This window comes from Lagopus muta, chromosome 26, assembly GCF_023343835.1.
Source record: "Lagopus muta isolate bLagMut1 chromosome 26, bLagMut1 primary, whole genome shotgun sequence".
NCBI lineage: Eukaryota > Metazoa > Chordata > Aves > Galliformes > Phasianidae > Lagopus > Lagopus muta.
The window spans coordinates 1,135,773-1,157,482 of NC_064458.1; the positions used below are offsets into that span (position 1 = coordinate 1,135,773).

The 21,710-nt window shown below is 51.1% G+C and overlaps 1 protein-coding gene across 5 annotated transcripts in view; it reads left to right on the forward strand.

Annotated features, from left to right (window-relative positions):
- CRTC1 (CREB regulated transcription coactivator 1) overlaps positions 1-21,710 on the forward strand; it is a 38,644-nt gene that overhangs the window by 8,754 nt on the left and 8,180 nt on the right. Inside the window, exons 2-14 of one of the 5 annotated variants that reach the window (XM_048927950.1) lie at positions 4,744-4,860; positions 6,124-6,171; positions 8,677-8,814; positions 9,533-9,594; positions 10,167-10,261; positions 11,483-11,568; positions 11,959-12,002; positions 12,296-12,516; positions 14,844-14,977; positions 15,060-15,317; positions 16,905-17,006; positions 20,593-20,679; positions 21,320-21,500. In XM_048927950.1, the coding sequence (XP_048783907.1) occupies positions 4,744-4,860; positions 6,124-6,171; positions 8,677-8,814; positions 9,533-9,594; positions 10,167-10,261; positions 11,483-11,568; positions 11,959-12,002; positions 12,296-12,516; positions 14,844-14,977; positions 15,060-15,317; positions 16,905-17,006; positions 20,593-20,679; positions 21,320-21,500 (1,573 nt within the window). The remainder of the gene's footprint in view (positions 1-4,743; positions 4,861-6,123; positions 6,172-8,676; positions 8,815-9,532; positions 9,595-10,166; positions 10,262-11,482; positions 11,569-11,958; positions 12,003-12,295; positions 12,517-14,843; positions 14,978-15,059; positions 15,318-16,904; positions 17,007-20,592; positions 20,680-21,319; positions 21,501-21,710) is intronic. The other 4 variants (XM_048927952.1, XM_048927953.1, XM_048927951.1 and 1 more) reach the window with 4 other exon arrangements.

Genomic DNA, 21,710 nt, shown 5'->3' on the forward strand with positions numbered 1-21,710 from the left:
CTGGCCTGCAGGGCTGTTTGTGTTGTTGGTGTCCCAGAACGTCAGTGTGATAATGGAACAAATACTTGCAAGCGACTTAAGTGACAGTTAGAGTGATGGAGGAGTAAACAATGATGTAGCAGTTCTAGAAGCCTGGGTTCAGATCCGGTTCATAGCACACGTCTGGATTTTCTCGTGGTGATTTTCAGTTAGTTTGTAGTAGACGTTTGGCTTCCTGTTTTGGCTTGGTAGTGCTCTTCTCCGCAGTGTCTGTTGCACCAGGCCGGTAACAGCGCCGGGAGGCCAAAGGAGATTGGCAGCAGCAACAAGGGAAACTTTCTCTCCGCTTGTCCGCACTTGTCTGTTCCCAGCCAGTGTTAAAATCTTTGCTTTCATGACTAGAAAAACACACTAAAACTCAAAAAACCCGTTGCAAAATGTTGTGTTATAATGATGGAATATTTTAAGTCCCAAGCGGCCCAGACAGAGCAGCTGCTATCACTGCGGATTATACCTTTCCTCTGCACTTCAGACTTCATTTCCTTTACCAGTCTTCCTGGGAGGAACAGCTGTGCGTTTGGATCCTCTGCTGCTGTTGGATCGGTACTTGAAACTGCAGGAAATAAGTTGCTTTCAAAAGCTGGCTCGCTGCAGCTTCTTCCTGATTGTGACAGCCCAGAGGAGAAAGAATTGCGAGGGATTCTCTTCTTCGTTAACAAACTCATCTGTGAATCCTGTCTCCATCAGCCAGGAGGGGCGGTGAGGAAGCTGGCCGTGCTTTTTCCATCCTCTGTGTGCAGGTTTGCTTTTCGTGGCTGCCGCCAATGGTTGATTATTCAGGAGTAACAGAACAAAGTCCCCTGCTTAGGTGTGTTCTGGTTTTGGATGCAGTTAATGAGACACGGCCAAGAGTTTTCCCTTCCTCAGCATAGCAGGCTTCTCTCCTATGGACTGTTGAATCCTTATTTGATTAAGTAAATTCTAGACGACTTTCCTGAAGGGGCTGCTTTAATAGATGAGCTGTTATCCCCAAGGAGGCTGTGGATCCCCATCCCTGCAGGCATTCAAGGCCAGGCTGGATGTGGCTCTGGGCAGCCTGGGCTGCTGGTTGGTGACCTGCACACAGCAGGGGGTTGGAACCAGGTGAGCATCGTGCTCCTTTGCAACCCAGGCCATCCTATGAATCCATGATCCCAGTGTGTGTGAACTTCAGAAATCAAACAGCAGACGTTTCAAGAATTCAGTTCATGGTACAGATACAGAACAGCAGCAGAAAATGGTGAACGTGAGGGAGGAGCTGAGCCCTGCTGGGGGCCGCAGCACTCAGGGAACTGCTGGGCAGTTCCAGCAACGCAGAGACAGACATAAAGAACTTCATGTAGTGGCTGCATGGCTAATTGGGTGATTTCTAATGGCTGTATTCCCACCAAGTCCAGTAACTGCGACTCATTAAGTGGACGTTAACTGATCTTTCTTTTTAAGACTGTTTGCTTTTCTTATCAACATGAGGATTGTGAATGGCAAGAAATCTCCCTTTGAAGAAAATACTTCCACTGGGATTCCACTGTGGTGCTGACTTGTCTGGAGGGTTTGTTTAACTTCATGTTGGATTTCATGCTGGAGAAAGAAGCCAGATTGGGAGTTCTGGAGTCTCTCCCTTCTGCTGTCTTGCAGGGCAGGAGGAAGTTTCTCTCTGTGCCCTGGAAAGCCCTGATCTCCTTCCTGCAGCCCTGGGAGCAGCGGGCTGAGAAGCCTTGTGCAGGTTGGAGCAGCACAGTTTACCCTTAAGATGGTCATTAAAGCTTTGAGTTCATCCTTTAAACGTAACTTAATTTCCAATTCAGACACGGTAACGCATTTGTAAGTTGCACCTGCACTTGTTTTCTGCTTATTGGCCTTGGCAGATACAGAGAACACCTTTAAAGCGGGAAGCTGAAATTGGTAAGAAAGTTTCGAATGGAAACTGCAAAGCAGCAGCAGAGCAGTTATCGTGAGATCTGACTTCCTGTACTCAGCAGATAGCGTTATTTTTTTGGTTGAAAGGACACCCCACCCTTTTATTGCCCTTATGGGAGTCAAATCTGTGTATGAAAAGGGGCATTTTGCAGGACGTTTGCTTCTCTGCGTTCTAGGGTCAGATCTGCCCTTGGTGACAGCTGAGTTCTGCGCTCAGCTTTGCTGCGTGCCCCAAATTTTATTTATACTTTTCAAGGGGAAGGGATTTCGAGGAGGTGATGTGCTGCATTTTAATGATTTGATTCCCATCTGCATATTTTTGGACGCTTAGAAAGGCGGTAGGAAAACTGGATGTGCTGTTGGGGTTGTGTTTCTCTCCTTTTTGTCCTTCTCCCCGTGTAACTGAAGGCTCTGTGCACACACAGCTGCATGCACAGCAAACTGCAGCCCAGCCTCATTGGAAGCACTGAGGTATTTTGTATCAATGCATTCCCATAGCAGCCAATTTCTGGAAGAGCACTGCTAACGTTGCTTGCAGGTTCCTGCTTGCTGCATGGAAAGCAAGCTGTCCCTTCCCTCTTGGCTGCCAAGATGCTGCCATGCAGGTGGTAACCCCAGCTGCAGGGATTACGTGTTGGCTGTAATAGAACTACAGATCTATGGAGCCAGGGGTGAACCAGCATGCTTTTATTTAGGGAACGCGTACAGCTATGCTAAAAAACTGCATGCACGGAAATGTTTCGGTGACAGAATAGCTCCAAATTGGTTTCTGGCTTAAAACCTTTCAAAGTACAGGAAGAGAAATGCTGGCAGAGGGAAATGAGAGCTCTGGTCAGGGTCTGTCCGACGGGAGGCGTTCCTCTGGAGCAGCCATGCTAAGCAGAAATGAGGTGCTGTGACCAATGATGGCTTTTTCCTTTGCCCTCCAGCTGCCTCAGCCCAGAGCTGGTGCTGTTCTGCTGCCAGCAGCTCTTACCTTGGGCACGGAGCACAGGGATGGCAGTGCTGCAGTGCAGCTCGCTGAGTTCTTGTGGCTCAGGGGATGAATGCAGGTGGTGAGCACTGAAGAAGCAAACACAGAGCCTGCAGTGTTACAGGGTAGCAGTAAAGTTTTGGCATGGAGCTCCAAAAGCGTTTATTGAAGGGAGCGCTGGTGAATGGCACACGGAGCTGCATAACCAGGTCGATTTTGAGGTCTGCTGTAATTCTTCATCTCCCGTGTTTCCTCATTTCCATGTTTAAGTGTAGTTGGAAGACAAATGGTGGTGACCTCCCGTTACGTTGTGCTGCGTACCTGCTGGGGACGTGAAGCAACCCCCCAGCCCAGCATGCCTTGTAGGAGGCTCCTTAGGAGAGACCAGCACCTGCTGAAGCACTTACTTCACGTTTGGCACCAATCCCAAGCGAGCCTTTTTGTAGCAACAAAACCATATGGACAGAGCAGGCAAAAAGCACAGCTCGTCCCAACGCTGCGCATCGCAGCTCTGCGCCAGAGGCTGGAACAGCATGGTGCTCCTCTGCTCTGCTGTGTGCCTGTGTTGTAACGGTGTGCCAGGGGATGGAAGCGCGGGGTGGGGGGGTCCAGGTGGTGCTTTGTGGCTGGGATCTCTGAGCTGTCTGATTCAGGTGTTCTGTTTGGACCCAGAAGTGCTGGCACACCATCAGCACGGGTCCTTTGGCTCCTCCCTGAGCCGTACGTCGCCATCAGCGCTGCTCAGCCCCACTCCCACCACCGCTGCTGAGCACAGGGCTCTGCTTTGACCTCACTGCCAACACGAGCAGCGTGGCGCTGCCTCACCTTGCTGGAAACATCTCTGCTCCACCTCAGAGGCAGAATGGTGAAGCTGTAGTGCCGTTTCCTTTGCTTTAAGAAAGGGTAAAGAAACAAAGCACGCATATAAACATCCAGTTTGGGTGATGCCCTTTGTTTTCTAGTACTTTTCCAAACTTTGCTCTTCAAAATTCTGGCATTGAGAGGCAAAGGCTGTAAGACCTCTTTGAGTGGAACTAAACCAGATTTGTTGATGTACACACTACGGTGCCTTGGCAACCACGCTGCACCTAGTCCAAGAGCTGAACGTTCAGGCTTTAAACAATTCTTTGCTACCCATCAAGGAATGTTCTTGCATCTCAGAGTGCAGAAGCAGCCAGCTGACATCCAGTGAGGAACAACACAGCTGATAAAATCCGTGCTGCTCTGGGCTGGGAGGAGAGGCACCCTATGGAGGCACAGTGCTGAGCTGCAGCTCCTCGCCTTGGAAGGTGCATCCCGGGGGTGGGAGTGCTGTGTTCAGATGGCTGCAAGCTGAGCTGCATTGCTGTAAAACAGAGCTTCGGTGGCTTCATTTTTCTGTCTCTTTTTGTCTCGAAAACCTGTGTCACTTCCCTGTCCTGGGGCAGACAACAAGAGCACTTACCTGGTGGTGGGAAGCAAGCATCTCCGTTACCTAGATTGCTACTGAGTGTGTTTGGTTAAAGCACACGCTGATCTGACTGCCTCACACGTCGGCTGTGCGTGTGCCCAGCTGGTTGGGTTTGGTGTTAGACTGATACAGGTCCTTTACTGCTGCTTTGCAGTGCAGCAGGTGGCAGAAGGACCGTGTGCTTCCGTGTTCTTTGTGGGAAATGGAATGTGATTGCTGAGTGCACAGCAGTGCCTGGGTGCTGTCACAAAGGCTCTGTGTGGCAGAGGAGTGGTGTCCACACTGCTGCAGGTGGTGATCAGTGAGACGGGGAAGAACTGAATTAATTAAAACAGCTGAAAAGCAATGGTGTTACCCTTACACCTTCCTCCTTGTTTTCTTTTAGTTACAGCTGCAGAAAACCCAGTATTTGCAACTAGGACAGAGTCGTGGCCAGTACTACGGTGGGTCCCTGCCAAATGTGAATCAGATTGGAAACAGTGCCATGGATCTGCCCTTCCAGGTGAGTTTCATTGGGGTGCTTCTGGTCTATGTTATGAGCTTTGTCAGTAGCTGCTGGTTCAGAGCACAGCACCATGGCCCCAACATGCAGCAATGCTGTAAAAATTGTGGCTTCTTTTTTTTTTGGATGGAGGATGGTTGTGTATGGGATGGGTGGATGGGTCTGGTGATGTTTGTTCTGCTGTCCTTGGTTGTGTTGTGTTTGTGTCAAGAGCAGGGAGGCACAATGCAGTTTCAGCAGCAGTCAGCGGTGACGTTTTCTGTTGTTGTGTGGTACCAAATTCACAGTGAGATCTGCAGAGATGCAGCAGACTTGGAACAGAAGTAGAAGGGGAGGTGATGTGGCAAGGGTTGATAGAAGGAAGTGCTGAGGGATGCAGCCCAGGGCAGCGAGCATGTTGCATGGGAACAGCGTGTGGGATTTTAGGGGGAGGAAGAGGGAGAATGGGGCAAAACAGATTTCAGAACTGCCAGATCGCTCTGGGCTGGCAGTGAGCAGAGGGGTGGAGCAGCTGCTGCTGTGAGACTGGGAGCAGGAGCTCAGGGTTTGTACAAAGTTCTGCTGTGTGTTAGAAGGTGTGCAGTGCATAGGATTAGACACTGGGACTTCTGGGACTCCTGATTTCTGTTTTGGTTGGCTTAGGGTGCTCAAGGTAACCAAAACGTGTGCATTAGTTCACCTTGTTTGAGCAGTAGCACTTTTTACCTTGCCAGGATGCGGTGAGAAATAAATGTGGTAGGTTGTGGTTTTCTGATGAAGGCTGGCTTAATGAGAAGTCATTGATGGTGACGGTGCTTTTCTGAAGTCCTTGTGGGCAGCTGAACTCAGGGATGTTCTTAAGAGCTTAAATCTCATAGAAGGGGAGAGGCAAGCAGCCACTTCCATGTAGTGGCCTGCAGGGAGTGCAGCTCCTGAGGTGGCAAACCCTGCAGTCTGCGGTGTTGCTCACAGGCATCTGGCCTCGAGGCCCCCAGATTTGGTCAGCACTGTGCTGAGGAGGCTCAGGGTTGTAGGTTCCTTTCAGCAGAGTTTCAGCATTGTTGTCCTTGCTGGCTGTTGTGGGACAGCTGTTACATTGGGTCATTCCATTCTGAAGCTAGCAGAGTTCTCCTAAGGAAGCATTCAGGCGTTTGTGAGTGATAAGAGAGGAGTTTTAAGCTGAGGTGTCATGAAATCTGCAGGGATCCCTGTGCAGTGTGTGGGGCAGGGGCAGCTGCTGCACAGCACAGCGGTGTCTGAGCATCTTGGTTCTTTGCATTGCAGCACAACGGAGCTCTGGCAGAAACCTTTGGAGCAGTTCCCGTCTCTTTGGTAAACAAGTATTTAGGTTTGTGCAGATACGTATTTAGCACTGGTGTTCTGTTTGCCCAGGTAGATACGTATTTGAGCACACGTTACACTTCTCCTGGTATGCACAGTATTTATTTGATTCACCGACCCGGCTGGGAAGGAGTTCTGGTCTGTCACATAAATACGGGTGTTGCCATGCATCCCGGTTTGGAACATGCATAACAATTCCTGTTGCAGCCTCTCTGGACTCGCTGTGGTCTGTCATGTGATTCCTTATGATTTATGGGGGATTCATTTGGTGCAGACGGTGGTTCCTTGGCACTGTCTTGGCCTGATTTAAGCAATCTCTGAGCATGTGCACTGAGCCTGCATGTTGAACTCCGTTGGGAAGGGCAGAATCATCCCCACGTGCTGCTTGTCGCCCAGGGCGGGTGGTGGGGGCTGCTCCTCGCTTCCCCCTCTTCCACCTCACTGCTTTTGGTTTCTTCAGTCGATGCCTCAGTAAATCTTAAAGGGACACTTGCTGTAGAGCTCTGAGCTTTATTCCTTCCTGTCTGTATTTGGGCTTTTTCCTCATGTTTTGCAGAGTTGTGGTTCTGATCTCAAACCGTGGAGTGCATTTGAGGGAAGAGAAGCAGTTCCAGGTGTACCTTTCCCAAGGATCTATTTTTTGTCATCTTTCCCATTTTTCTCAAGCAAGTTAGGGATTGACTTGGGATTTTTGTGCCTGCAAAGCCAGAGAGCAGCATCGCCCCGAAGTTCCTCTCCAGGTGTGGCAGGGACACTCCTTGCTTCCTTGTGCCACGGCTGCACTCAGATGAGATTTTTGTTGTACTTTTATGTGTGAGTGGTGTCACAAAACTTGAGGAAAAGCTGCCTTGCGTGCAGCTTTGTGTGCCAGTGCGTGCTGGCTTCCTTTGAAGGTGCAGGTGAGTCTGGCAGTGCAGTTTGTGTGCTGCAGGCCGACTTCTCTTTTGGTTCACTTTGCATTTGAGATCACTGGTGTTGGGAAGTGCTTCTCCTGTTGGCCTTGTGCTGACCTGCAGGCTTCACAGCCTTCAGGGATCAGTTCTGCATGGTGCCAGTTAGAACTGGAGCATTGCTTAGCACCTTCAGCAGAGATTGAAGCAGTGACTTGAAATTGAGATGCTCTGCCTTGAGATTTCTGAGTATTGGTGCAAGGATGTCGTGCTCATTAAGGAGCTGCAGCAGATCTGTGCTCTGCAGTCAGGAGTGTGTTACAGGGCACTGTGCTCTGCTGATGCTGACTGACTGAGGGGATGTTCTGCTGCACGCAGCATTGGCCCTTGGGCAGGTTACAGCATGGACACTGCATCCATGGACACTGATACAGGCTGGGTTTGTCCAGAGGGGAGCAAAGTGGTGGCTGCTGAAAAGAAAAGAGTTAAAAATAGTAGGACGGCGCTTGAAGGAGTTACTGCAAACAAAACGGTTCAAAACAAACACAAAACAAATTTCTTTTTAGATCTCAGCAACCTCAGCTGAGCGCTTTGAAGTGAAATAAGATGAGCGTGGAAGGGGGCTGCATGGCTCAGCAGGCAGGGCAGCGAATCTGTGCAGTACCTGCATGGAGGAGGAAGTTTTGGATTTCCAGGCAGGTGGTGTTGGACTCAGCAGAGCTGATGGCACTGGCAGGGAGGGCAGGGCTGTGCAGCCCCAGAGCTCCGTGTGTTGCTGGTGGGGTGGGAGCAGAGGTCGGTGCTGCCTTCCCCCCTCCCTGCACACACAGACTGCAGAGGGCTTTTGAAGTGAGAGCTCTCAGCTCAGCGTGGGAATTCATCTTCCCTGCCCTCCCTGGGGCATCTCAGTCCTGGGATGGGTTGCTGACAAGCAGGCGCTCTGTGGGACGGAGGCGCTGATAAGATTGAGAGGGAATCCATCCAGCTCTGTTCACTGTGCAACCCGAATGAAATAAAAGCCTCTCCTGAGATGCCGAGCGCAGGAGCTTTTTCCAGACAGAGGAGGAAGGAAACTGCTTTTTTTTTTTTTTCTTTTGTCTTTTTTTCCTTAATGTTGTCAGTGTCCCCTTAAAATCATCATGCAGAAAGGAGAGGTGAGAGGAAGGCTTGAGAGTGTTAGGATCTCTGCGCATCCTCGTCCTGCATCTTCTCCTGCCCGTGTTCTTCCAGCTCTGGATGTCAGCATGTTCCTTCTGGATGCATGCTGCATGCTGCACCCAGGAATGTACTCAGCAGCAGGCAGCTGCTGTCGCTGCCACTTCGGCTGTTGTAGAGATGCAAAGGTTGGAGAGCAGCGCTGATGGATGCAAGGGCAGAGCCCACAGTCTGCCTCTGCTCACCTCTGATCTCTGGGAGATGGCCCTGGTAATTGCTTCCCACGGCTGTAGTGAAAGTGGAGTAAAAAATGTAGGTGCCTACATTTATCCATATCTTTCCTGGGTTTTATTGCTTAAAATGGTAGAACCTCTAGCACGACATAAATAAACTCCGGGCAGATGGCTCGTGTGTGTGTTTTTCTGCTTATGACCCCGCTCATCTCTCTCAGACTCCTTTTCAGTCATCCGGGCTGGACACGAGCAGAACAACTCGGCACCACGGTTTGGTGGATCGAGTTTATCGGGACCGGAACCGGCTGGGATCGCCGCACCGCCGCCCGCTGTCAGTGGACAAACACGGCAGGCAAATATCCTTTGCTTTGTGAGCCGGGCAGGGAGAGCCTCCCTTCCCCCCGGGATCACCAGTTGGAGCTGTTGGAGTTCTCTTCTGCCTCCTCTCCTCACCTGTCAGCAGAGTTGCTCCCTGTCTCTGTGCAGTTGCTGCCACCTGCTTTCCTGAGCCGTGATCTGCTCTGCAAACTCCTGAGTGCCCTGCAGCCGTTGCTCACGGAGCTGGAAGGGACTGAGCTCCTTTGATGGGAAAGACAAAGCGGTTCTTGTGAAGCCGAGTTTCCCTTCAGAACTGAGCAGATCCAAACCAGAATAATGCTCTGCAGCTCACTGTGCCTTTTATGACCGGCTGATTCACCCGTTTAACATCTGCTCGGCGCTGTTTCTTATTGCTGGTCGTGAAGATGAATTGGCTTTTTATTGCTCGCTGGCTTCAAATTTGCCATGGTCACACTGGTTCGATGGGGCCGGGGGGGGGGGTAAGCAGGACGGGAGGGCTGCTGCTTTCTCATTAGGTGCTCAGAAGGGGGAAAGGGCGACGATTGTCCCATTGCTTAAATATTCCAACGAGCAAAATAATATTTCTGTTTCCAGCGTTCTTAAAGTCAGTACATCCCCCATAGGGGTCTGCTTGGCACGTCTCCTGTGAGCTCAGTGCTTCGGCAGGGGAATTGGAGTTCCTCCTTAGGAATGGATTTCATACCCAGGCGTTCTTGCCCTTAACTCCCTCCCCACGTGGACAGCTGTCCGTACGGCACTGTGTATCTGTCACCTCCGTCCGACACGAGCTGGAGAAGGTTGGTACGCAGCAGAGCGCAGGGCTGCGGGGTTTGCAGAGCTCTGATGTGCAGCACGGCCTCACAGCCCCCTGCTGCTGCTGGCTGTGTGAGCTGCCATCACTGGCGGGGTGTGGAACCCCATTTCTTTTTTCCTGTTGTTATCCATTGAGATGAGCAGCCTTTAAGATTGAGGTGTGAGGTGCTGTGATCTTTCTAAAGGTGTTGAAGGAAGGCTTTCCTTTAAAGTTTGGCGTAACCAGAGGATGTGTAAGAAGCTTTCAGCCTGAGCCGAGTTATTTGATCGTGCTCCACCTCAACAGAGCTTATCAAATTATTTTCTAGCTGTGGCAAACGGCTTTTCCTGTATCCCTCTCAATCCCGTTATTGGAACAATTACTTCTCAACTCATTATTTCTGTAAATTGATTGCTTCACAAAGAAATGATGTCTGGTATTTACCGAAAATAGATTTTGTTTTTGAACGCAGAGCAAACGCAGATTCCCTGAGTTGGCTGCGTTTATCTGAGGTGGAGCTTTATTCACTTAGAGGAACTGATGATCAATTTTTCCTTTTTTCTGCCTTCCCCTCAGGACAAATTCAGACTCTGCCTTGCACCAGAGCACGATGACTCCAGCGCAACAGGAATCTTTTTCAGGAGGGTCGCAGGACATGCAGCAGAAAAGAGGTCAGTAGGATATGGGTCCTAATTTGTCAGTGTTACACTGATGACTTCAGAGGAGTTTCTCACAGATGACTTCATTAAATACTACTATGAGAAATGAAATCCTGGAAATTGATCATGCATTGAAATATTAAAGGCTGCTGAACTTTTTTTTCTGGCAAAGTAATCTGATGTGAAGAGCTGCAAATCCATCATAAAAGCCTGGAGGGTTTGAGTGTAACTCTTCACGTGCAGTTGCTCAGCAGGATGCATTGGCTGCTCTACAGAGCAGAGCACACTGACTGTCAGAAGCAGCACCAGATCACCTGGGCTGTTGTCCTGGAGCCCTCCTTCCTTGGGGTGGCAGGCAGTGTTTCACTCTTAGGTAAGCATGGTGCCAAGGGGGGAATGAAGGAACTCTGTCACAGAGCGGCAAGGTTTTGAGTCTGTGAGCGTGCTGTGAGAGGCACTGCTTACCAATGGCTCTCTGATGGCTCCTGTACAACCAAGGAGCAGCACAGCCCTCAGGCACTCACCATTTTGGTGCCCTCTGCTGGCCTTTGCTTCTGCTGTCAGTGCACGAAATCCATTAATGCTCCTAAATCAGCTGAGAGAAATATGCTCCTTAAACAACAGAGGTGGGTGATGCACAAAGCTCAGGTGTGTGTGCACTGTACTGCAGCTCCTCCAGAGATGCTCCTGGAGCCGTAAAACATGGAATAGAAATCATCTCGGATGGTATTGCATAAATTTGGGTTTAAACATGGAACTCTCCTTGTCATCAGTTTGAAGGGCTGCTGTTACATCTCTCTTAGTGGACTTTCTTTTGCTGTATTTTGCCACCTTGCTGTTTCCTTTGATCAAATGTGCTTGGAACATGGGGAAGGACAGCTTCGTAGTGCTTCTCTATCCCAGGGATGTGGTTTGGGTTTTGCCCTTCAGGGCTTGTCCTCTTGGCCACCCATTAGATGTAACAGATGTCTGTCACTTGTGTGAGATGCAAGAGGGAGGCAAGAACCAGCTCTCAGGACACCTTTTTCCATTTACTTGCAAGGGGGTGAACTTGGAGGCAAACACTTCAAAGCGCTGCTGTTTGTGTGCCTCGTGTGTGCTGTGACTTGTAGTGCTGAGCAGCGCTCTGCTTCTGCTGAGTGAAAGGAGCTCCTGGGGTTCTGTGGAGCAGTGATGCTGCTGAGCTGAAAACTGATTTCTGAGAAGCTGCCCTTTGTTCCCCCTTTGCTTTAGTTTTGCTGCTGACTGTCCCTGGAATGGAGGAAGCCACCTCTGAGGCAGACAAAGCCCTTTCTAAGCAAGGATGGGACACTAAAAAGGTAGGAATCTCCTATTTCAAAGTACAGAGCTTTCATTTCCTAAACGTATTTAGGTAAACTAATGCTGTAAATATTGCCAATCAAGGCAAACTGCTTGCAGAGATTGGAATTACGTTCTATGTTTAGCAGCAAATCACAATACATTAGATCAGAAGGGCTCTTTGTATGCATTTTGATTATATTAGGAGAAACTCTTACTGAAATCTGAGCCTTGCTGGGCCGGTAAAGCAAAAAGATGGCAGGTCTTTTTGAGACCTTCACAGAACTGGTGTGTAGGAGAACAGCTCTTCTTTAGAAATGAATTAAATAAGATTTTCTGAGTAAACTGTGTCATAAGCATTAATTCCTAGCAATATCTTTGCCTATAAAAATGTCTTCCTTCTATTTTAGACTGGGTCATCAAGACCTAAATCATGTGAAGTTCCAGGAATCAAGTAAGTTTTGAGCAATTCGTTTTAGAGAGCACTGAGATCTTTAGGAAAGAATGTTGTACCTTGAACGTTTGAGTTTTGCAACAGCCTTTGGCTGTTTAAATGTGGAACAGATGTAAAATAAGCCAAAGCTACTGCTGGTGTCCCCTTGGCTGCCATGTCTCATCTTGTAGTTTCGGTAGACCAGTTAATGTTTCTGTATGTGCATCTCCCTTTTTGCAACTGATTTTGTACAGATCTGCCCAGACTGAAATTTGGACTGAGCGGTGGCTTTTTTTCCTCTCTCCCTTTTTTAGCATCTTTCCATCAGCTGACCAGGACAACACTACAACCCTGATTCCTGCTACGCATAACACGGGCGGCTCCCTGCCGGACCTGACCAACATCCATTTCCCTTCCCCCCTCCCCACGCCGTTAGATCCCGAGGAATCCACCTTCCCTGCCCTCAGCAGCTCCAACAGCACTGGGAACCTTGCTGCCAACCTGACTCACCTGGGCATCAGCACTGCCACTCAGGGTAAGGTCTGGCTCTGCGCTGCTGCGGCTCTCGTGCCCCCCACCTCTGCCTCGTGGCCTGAAGCTGCACTGCTGGGTGGTTCTGCACTGCTGGTGGACTGGTACAGGACAAACAGCAGCATTCAGGGCGCCCCCCTCCTGTAATTAATTGTGCTTAATCCCCACACCGTTTGCATTATGGAAATGCCTAAAGTAGACCTTTGGTTTTCATTCCTTGAGGATGTTATTTTTTTCCAGTGTGAGGATTCTTTTGAAGAGAGAACATTTCCTCACTTCCCCTGAAGCAAATTTTATCTTCTGAGCAGTCACAGTAGCACAGAGCCTGACAAGGTGTGCTGGTTTTTGTGCATTTGATTGCCTGATTCTTGGAAGTATCCCAGCTAGTCAGGGTACAACAGGGAGGGCTGTGGGGAGCAGCACCGCATCCATCCCAGCACCTCCCAGCAGTTCAGCACAGTGGGGCTGAGCGGTGTTTGCTGGGCTTTTGGGCTTTGGCAGTTCTGAAGTTTGATTCTTAAGAAGTAGCAGATAATGTCAGGAGTTGATAACTGAAGCAAACGGCCTGAAGTGCTGGTTGCTGTTTGTTTCATTGTTGCACTGGGTTCTGCCTGAGAATAGCTGTGCATTGTGTTACCTGCTGTATTGCTGGTGCTGGCTGCAGTCACTTGACTCCTAGAACAGGAAAAAAGTGCTTTGTCCAAAAATAGCAGATGTGTATTTCCTGTGTTAGGCAGGATTTACTTCCCTGCTTATAAACCCGCTCTTACACTGGAGAAAGGAAAGAATTCTAATCGGGTTAATGTGGTGCTGTGGCTCAGCTGTTAGGTTTAAGCACAAATGAGGAGCACAGTGCTGTTCAGTGAGCTTTCTGCTCTCCAAACAGGCTGCACAGCACTCCGGAGATGAGCTGTCGCTCACGCAGAGCTCAGCAAGCGTGCATGAAGGCAGGCAGTGTGCATGGAGGGGACAAACTTCTTCTGCGGAGCGAGGCCAGATGGGGCTGCTGAGGTTTTTGTTTGGTTTGGTTTTTTTTCTTTTCCTTTTTCACTACCCGCAATTAGCAAAGTAAATGGGATAAAACCAAACGGGTTGGTTTGTAATTGCTTTGAAAACATTTCCTGATCTACGGAAGATACTGCGGATTAGCAGGGTGCACTCACTGGTGGTGCTTCTGCTTCTCATTGGACCCCGTCCCGTAGTTTAAACAACGATATACTCACTGTGGAGCTTTTTAAAACCCATTTTCTCAAACCTTCCTCTCCTTATCTTGCAGATCTTTAGCTGAACACGTAAATGCTTTTGGGTCTGTGGCAGGAGCTGTGTGCTGTGCAGACAGGCCTGTGGCAGCCCCAGGAAAAGGTGGGGAGGAGCACCTGTCGGGTTGTGAGGAGCTGCCAGCAGCTCAGGCTGCACATTTGTGTGTTTGTCAGTTGCTCACACGGCCCGGGAGGCAGTGCTGATTTCTGCAAACATCGCGCGGGAAGCCAGGCAGCCTTGGGAGCGCGCTGAGAGCCGGTTTGCCTGCTGGCTCCTTGGCAGCCTGGGCTTCCTGGCTTTCTGGCAGCCTGCCTGGAAGCCTTGAGCAGCTGCCAAGTGCCGAGGAGCTCTCAGGTTTTTGTGAATTCCTCCTTTCTGGCAGCTCTGAAAGAAAAGCTCACTAGCGAGATTGTCCTGGAATTGCTTTACAGGGTGCCTCGGTTCCTCTTCGGTGAGGCTGAAAATAGAGAGGTTTCAAAACTTGCAGGTTTTGTCTGGGATTGGAGTAAAACTGCACTACTTGAGTTGTGTGCCCATAGCCCCTGTAAGGTTCTGTAGAGCGTGAGGGATATTTCCTGCCTCCCTGTGTGCTGGTGTGCCATTAAAAATTGTGTACATCCTGTGTAACCAGTTTGTCTTCTGCACTTTCCATTAAATAGGCGTTTGGGTTTCTTTATATCACAAGTGCCCTCTGATTGGTCTCACTGCATATCCGTTATCTTCTTCCTGAAGCTGGAGCTCCTACAAATGGAGCAGAAGGTGCTGAGTTCCCTGTGAGAATGGCTCCGAGTGTTTCTGCAGAGCAGTGCTCCGGAGCTGCTCTGCCCATTGCAGTTTCAAGTTGCTGTCTGCCCAGTCCTGACCAACTGTGACCAGCTGAGGTCTGGGGTAAACCTGGGGGTTTTTCCTCTCTTCCCGATGCTCTTTAACCTGACAGAATTCATTGCACACCAGCCAGCTTTGTGTCGCGGTGCTGTCGATCTGCGCCATGCGTTCCACAGCAGAGGGAGCCTCTGTCCCTGTGTGCCGTTGCTCCGCTGCCCTCTGAGCTGCTTTGTCCCTTCCTGGCAGGGATGACACCTCCAGCTCCGTCCCAGCAGCACCGGCAGCCCAATGTCAGCCCACTGTCGCTGAGCGCGGACTCGAGGCGGCCGCAGTCGCAGCAGATGTCTCCTACACTTTCCCCTCTGTCACCCATCACTCAGGTAGGAGTGCCTGGAGACGGAGCGTCCGACAGTTGGAGGGAGTTCCCAGGCAGCCCGGGTGACTCTGATTCTTCTTTTGAAGGCCGTGGCGATGGATGCGTTGTCTCTGGAGCAGCAGCTTCCCCCGTACCCGTTTTTTACCCAGACGACTTCCCAGCAGCAGCAGCAGCCCCAGGTGGTGAGCAGCCTGCCTCAGAACACTCCGTTAATGCAGACTTCTGGTTTACAGCGAGGAGCTCAGCTGCCCCCGCTCTCCGTCACAGTACCTTCCACCATCCCACAGTCTCCTCCGGGCAGCCAGAGCCAGAGCCAGCCGTCCATGGGAATAGACATCAACTCGGTAAGCTGGGGCAGGGCTGGAAATGTGGCACTTCTGTCCCGAAAACATGGTGCCGTGCAGTCTGAATGCACTGAGAGTGCTTCGATTTAATGCACCTTCAGGTGCTTTGTAGACAGCAGTTGGCTTTAGAGCGTGTGCTCAGTGGCTGTAGTTTCCTAACGGTGCTCCCTGCAGCTCTGTTTGGTGAGACCAGCTCGAACTGTGGATATCAGTGCTTGCAGTGCTTCACTGGAACAGGTTGCCCAAGGAGGCTGTGATCCCCATCCCTGCAGGCATTCAGGGCCAGGCTGGATGTGGCTCTGTGCAGCCTGGGCTGCTGGTTGGTGACCTGCACACAGCAGGGGGTTGGAACTGGGTGAGCGCTGTGCTGCTTTTCAACCCAGGCCATCCTATGATTCTATAGCACATCCTGCGAGGATAGGCTGTCAATCTGTTAAATGAGTGCACAGCCAAAGCACGATGGACACATGGGGCTTTGGTACAGAAGCTGCTAACCTGCACTCCTAAAAACTGGGGACAGCTGTGCTCTGGCCACTGCCCTGCTCTGCCAGGTCTGGTTGTGTGACCCTCCTGGCAGCCGCTGGGTAACAGGAGGAGCTCAGTCTGTGATGGTGGAGCACAGGTTGTGGGTTGCTTTGTGGAGGAAATGTTGACAGTCTGTGCTGGTAAATGCTTCTTGGAAGGAGCTGCTTTCATGCCAGGGTTAAAGGGAAAGGACAAAGCAGTGGTGGGAAGGATTCCAATGCACTCAAACTGTCCCAGTGTTCTAATGCCCACATGGCTACCAGGACAGGTGATTCTGATTTCCATTCTCTGCTTTCTGTGTTGCTTTCCTCATCCTTAACTTCTTTATCACCTTAACTTGTAGGGTGCTGTGCAAAGAGCTGTTCTTGCTGTCTGTGTTCTATTCAGATGCTTCGGAGAGCTGTAATTTGTTCAGGTCGGGGATTCTCTGTGACAAAAAACCAAAAAGGCAAAGCTCTGCAAAGGCTTTGTCAGGAAGATTGAGAGCAGTGTCAGTATCACTGATGTGAGCCCACAGAATGCAGTGGGAATTCTCAGACGACGTGTGTTGCATGTCCTGGGCTCAGAGCAGCTTCGAGGAGGATTTCAGTCCTTGTGGTTAGACCTGTGCTTCCATCTCGGTGACACAGCCAGGCTATTTCAGACAGGGCAGAGTAATGTGAGACGGACTCTGAGTGTGTTGTAAACACGAGGTGGGAATGTGCGCGTATGGCGAACGCAGTAGAGAATAAATGAAGTTATGCTGAGATTTTGAGACTGCTTTTCCCCAGATTGCTATCTACCAGGCTTCTCAAAATTGAGTTTAACTGGAAACTGAACAAAGAAAAAGTATTTCAAGAGTTGGGCTGCCCTGCAGCAGCGCCGTGCGCAGGGTCTGTGCCGCGCTCACCCCTTCGCTCTCCCTCCTGTGGCATTACTCACAGCAATCTTGCCTCCGTGTAGAGCTGACAAGTGCTGAAGAGGACGGTTTCTCCCAGCTTCCTCAAGCTGCGTTCACCAAAAGTTGCTAATTTTCCAGCCTTCCATCAAGCCCATGGTCTCTAATTCTGTGTTGTTCTGTAGGCTTCACTCCAGCAGTACCGCAGTAATGCTGGCTCCCCAGCCAACCAGTCTCCCACCTCTCCTGTCTCCAATCAAGGCTTCTCTCCTGGCAGCTCCCCTCAAGTAAGGGACTCTGTGCTTCCACAGGCCTTGCTTCTTGTGTCTGTTTTAGTTGAGTCTCTCCATTACTGACCCATAGTTGTCTCACTGTGACTGTGTGTGCCTCATGCATTACTGATGTCTCATCTCGTGTGCGGTTTCATTCCGTTCCAGAGTTTTTCTATAGCTGGTGAATTGCCTTTTCATTGACCCAAGCTGCTTACTGGGGCACCGCAACGCTCAGTTACTGCTTTGGGGCAGACAGCAGCTGCAGGAAGATCCCCCATGAGCAGTGTTGTGTAGGAGCTGCAGGTGAGGGTGGCAGGGAGAGGGGGTGCTTGTGAGTAGATCGTGGGGCTGCTCCGTTCCCAAATCCCACCTGTAGGAACAAGGCGAGCCCAATTCTTACAGAGCATCACAGCAGGGGCAGAAAATCCATTTTCTGCTTCAGGATTTAACGCTTCAGGCTGTAAGGAGGATCCTGTCTAAGTAAGTGCCGCCCCTGCCTGGTTCTGAAGCAGAAGCTGCCCTTCTCCTTGCCTTCAGCCACAGGAGGGTCAGTGGTCAGCTCGGCACAGAGCAGGGTGTCAGGGCTGTCTGCATTTTCCCTAACCCTTGCTTAATTGCTTCTTAACTTTTTTTTCCTGGCAGTTCTGTTGCACCTCAAAGGAAGCAAGCGAGCTTGACTTTGCTGGCTGGCACGAGGAGCAGAGCTGCAGGCAGCCTTGCTGCGTGTTCCCAGCTCTGGAGGGCACTTGTGCAGCCCAGGAAGTTTTGATTACGTGATTTTTCTTTCCCCTTTGACTTCTCAGTGGCTCTTGGTTTTGTCCACAGGCTCGTAGCCCTTGGGGGAAGCCTGTTGTCACTGAGGGAAGAGAAAACAGCTCAGGAACAAAGCAAACCACAGGTAGTGATTATGGGGGCAGCTCCCAGGTAGTCAGATCTGCAGAGCAGTAGCAGCAGGTTGGTTCCAGCAGCAGAACTGCCCCCTGTCTGCCTCTGGCTAACGAGCGTGCAGTCAAGGAGGTGCAGCCAGGACAGCACTCGCTCCTTTTTCTCCCATTACTTCCAGGTTAACTCATCCTGCAGCTTCCCACTGCAGTGTTAGTGCCATGCCACGTACGGTTCATTCACCAGAAGTTGCTTTTCATCTTTCCACATCTCTTGATCGATTTGCTCTCATGTTTTAGCTGTCTGCTTGTTACCTGGAGGTCTTCCTGTTCCAACACAAATTGAAAAGCTCTGCTTGTAGTTCTCAGCTCTGTGTGTGCATGGCTTTTCACTGGCAGTGGCTTGTGCTTTCCTCCTCTAACACCTGGCATACAATTCCAATTAGATAGAAATCTGCTTTATTTTTTAGTGAATGGCTGAATGCTGCATACATGGTATGTATTTTTAGGCTAATAATTTAAGCCAGGGGTTTGTGGTTTTGTTTTCTTTTTCTCCTTGCAGTCACCACATCATTAACCCAAGAAGATGAACTGTTGACAAAACAGACCTCATCTAGCGTTTCTGTAGGACATGGTGTTAGCAAGATGTTCTTCACAGAGTTGTCAGTAAATTATCCCGGGACTCCGCAGTGTTGACGTAATGACATTTCCAGTTGATTTCCTTTGGGAGTTGCAGTGCTTACAAATGCAACAAGTGGCGTGCTTCAGGGCTGAGAAGCAGCGTGGGCCTGTGAGTTTGGTTAGCAGGCCTGGATGGAGGCTGGCACAAGCGGGTTTGTTCCCTGTTGGTTGCTCTTGGTGTTTCCCAGTGCTTTGGGGATGGGAGCAGCGCTTAGCAGGATGCGAAGATCTGAGGTTGTGCCCTGCTTAAAGCTCTGCACCAAAGAGATGTGAGAGGTGGCAGGAAAATACCCAGACCTCCGTCCTCCTCGGAGCGCTCGGATCAGTGCTGGAAGCACAGCTGTTACCCAGAGCAGCTCTGGTTCACACTGAGCAGCGGTGTCCTGAGTGCAGCTCTCCGTCAGAACAGACAGAAATCTCCATCAGGCTTCGCAGAGCCCTGCAGCGCTGGGGATGGGGCCTGTCCTGCTGTGCTGCAGGGTTATGGATGGTCAGCTGGACGGGGCTGAGTTGGAGTAGCACAGAAGTGCTGATCCGAGGATAGCTGGGCAGCAGGCAACTTATCAGTGTGGTAATGAAGCAGAGCATGTTTAATGATCAAGTGCAGCTTCTGCAGGAGGGCTTTGCTTTCTGCCACCAGGCGCCCTGTGCCTGTTACTCTGCAGTTGGATTCCACCCTGCTGCTGCAGTGGGACACCTGGGAGGACAGGAGGACGCTCCCAGGAGCAGCAGTTTGCCATTTTCACCTCTTTCTGAGGAGGGCATTGAGTCACAAAGATCCCATTGTAGTTCTGCGGTTGTAGCTGTGACAGATCATAAGTGAATGCAGTGAGTTGGGACTTTATTTCTGTCCGTATTCAGGGCTCAGGCTGTGTAGGAAGAGTGGCTCCATTTGGTTCGAGCGTTTCCTCCGGAGAAATCCTGCTGTGATCTCCTGTCACAGCAATCTGGCAGCTCTCGCTCCTTCCCTGAGGCCACACTCTCATGGGACGGCCAAGGGTTCTGCCTGAAGGCAGGATGGCTTTTGTTAGCTTTGAAAGGAATATTATAGTGCTGCTTTCCTGCTTTTCTCCTCTCGTGAGGAGTTTTGTACCAAACTCACCCTCCTTGCGTGCAGCCTGCAGGTAAGCTGAGATGTGCTGCGGGTGGAGGAGGACGCAGCGTGAGATGTGAGATGTTCTGTGTGCTGTTGGGGACACGTCCCACATCCCAGCACCCTGAGCTGTGCTCAGCGCTTCTCCCTGTGCTGCTGCAGCTGAATTGCCTCTCTGGTGCTGTAGCTTAGCATCACATGCTGCCAGTGCTCATAGGGAGAAGATTCGGAGCCTAGATACATAGCTAAAGCATCTGGAAAACGCCACGTGAAATGTTCTGTTGTCTTTTCCCCCTCAGGGCTTAAGCAGAGTCTCCACACAGATCAGTTTTACGGAGCCCCGTCCCCACGTGGGCTGGTGGTGGTTGTGGATCAGGAGTCGTTGCTTCGCGGCAGCTCCGGGGCAGTGCTGAGCAGCGTTGGAGCGCTGACCCGCAGCTCTGGTTGCTCCATCTTGCCGGAGGGACCGGCAGAGTCAGCAGGGGGTGCAGCTCTGCCCGGCTGCTTGCACAGAGCTGCCGGTCGTGCTTCGCCGCGGCTCTTCTGATCTGCAGCTGCAGCACAGAGTGCAGCTGGGCTGCGGCAGGGAGCTGCAGGGCTGCAGGGCTGCGCCGTGCCGGAGATTGGCGCGGTGCTGCAGGGCTGGCCGCCATTGCACGCAGGCTGTCCTTCACACGCAGTCGCGGTGATCCGTGTTCCTCGTGCGGCCCGACGCGCTCGTCTGCATTCGTCCCTCAGCAGCTTCGTGTCGTGTGTCCTCCAGGCAGTTTGTTGGGTCCCTGGTCGTGTCTTTGTGCCCTCGCAGGGCTGCGTGGCGCAGCTGGCTCTGCAGGGAGCGCTGAGCGGCGCCCAGCGGGAGGCGCCGGCCGTGGGCTCGGGCCGCTCGCACGCCGTGGGTTCCTCTGTCTGAGACCTTTGCACCATAAAGACTCTGTTTTGTTTTCAGCATTCTTCCATTCTGGGGAGTGTATTTGGTGACTCCTATTATGATCAGCAGATGACAGCTAGGCAGGCTAATGCCCTATCCCATCAGGTGAGCAAATTCATCTCCGACTTTCAGCTGTCTCGGCCGCTTTCAGCTTAAAATAAATATAATTCAGCTACTGGTTATTCTGTGTAAGATCACGCTCTGTCCTTTTAATTTTACTTTCTTATTTTCCCTTTGCAACACGTAGGGATCTCTTGTCTTCCCCCCATCCCAACTTCTCCGTCCCCATTCCTCCCTCTGAGCCAACATAGCAGATGTTTCTAAATGTGTTCTGCCGAGTTGATTGGATTAGGAATAATGACAAGGCTCTGGCAGCAGGTCAAATGCCTTCCAGGTCAAATGCCTTCCAGGTAAAACGCCTCTGAGGCGGTGCTGGGTGGGCAGAGGCCCCAGACAGTAGCATGAATTGGTTTTGTTTCTTCTTCCTTCCTGCTTTGTTTTAAAGCTACCGCTTACAGTCACGAAAGCGCCGCCTTTATTTTGGCATTTCCCCACTCCCAATTTGGCAGTGAAGTGTTCTGGAGAGTTAAGTGAAGCTGCACCAATATTTTGACCAACAAACCTAAAGATGAATTTGTTTGCCTGCCTTTCTTCACACCCCTTCCCACCCTTGAGCTCTGTAAGTTATTTCTGCTGCCTTTCCCGATGGTTGGAAGTAACAATTCCTTTGTGCCTTGGTCTTCAGCTCGAACAGTTTAACATGATAGAAAACGCCATTAGTTCCAACAGCCTGTACAGCCCCTGCTCCACGCTTAACTACTCCCAGGCAGCAATGATGGGCCTCACCGGCAGCCACGGCAGCCTGCAGGACTCGCCGCAGCTCAGCTACTCCAGCCACGGCAACATCCCCAACATCATCCTGACAGGTGAGCAAACCCCGCGCTTCGCAGAGCCCGGCTGCGCGGTGCTGCCTTGGCTGGGGGGAGCTGGGCAGGAGCTGGGTGTCGCTGCTCTTTGGGGCTCGGTTTCAGCTCGTGTCGGCGCTGAGTTCCCGGCTGTGGGGCTCCTGCTCCGTCCCTGCCATCGGCGCAGCGCCCCCCTGCTGGCTCACGCATCCACGAGAGCTGAGCTCCTTC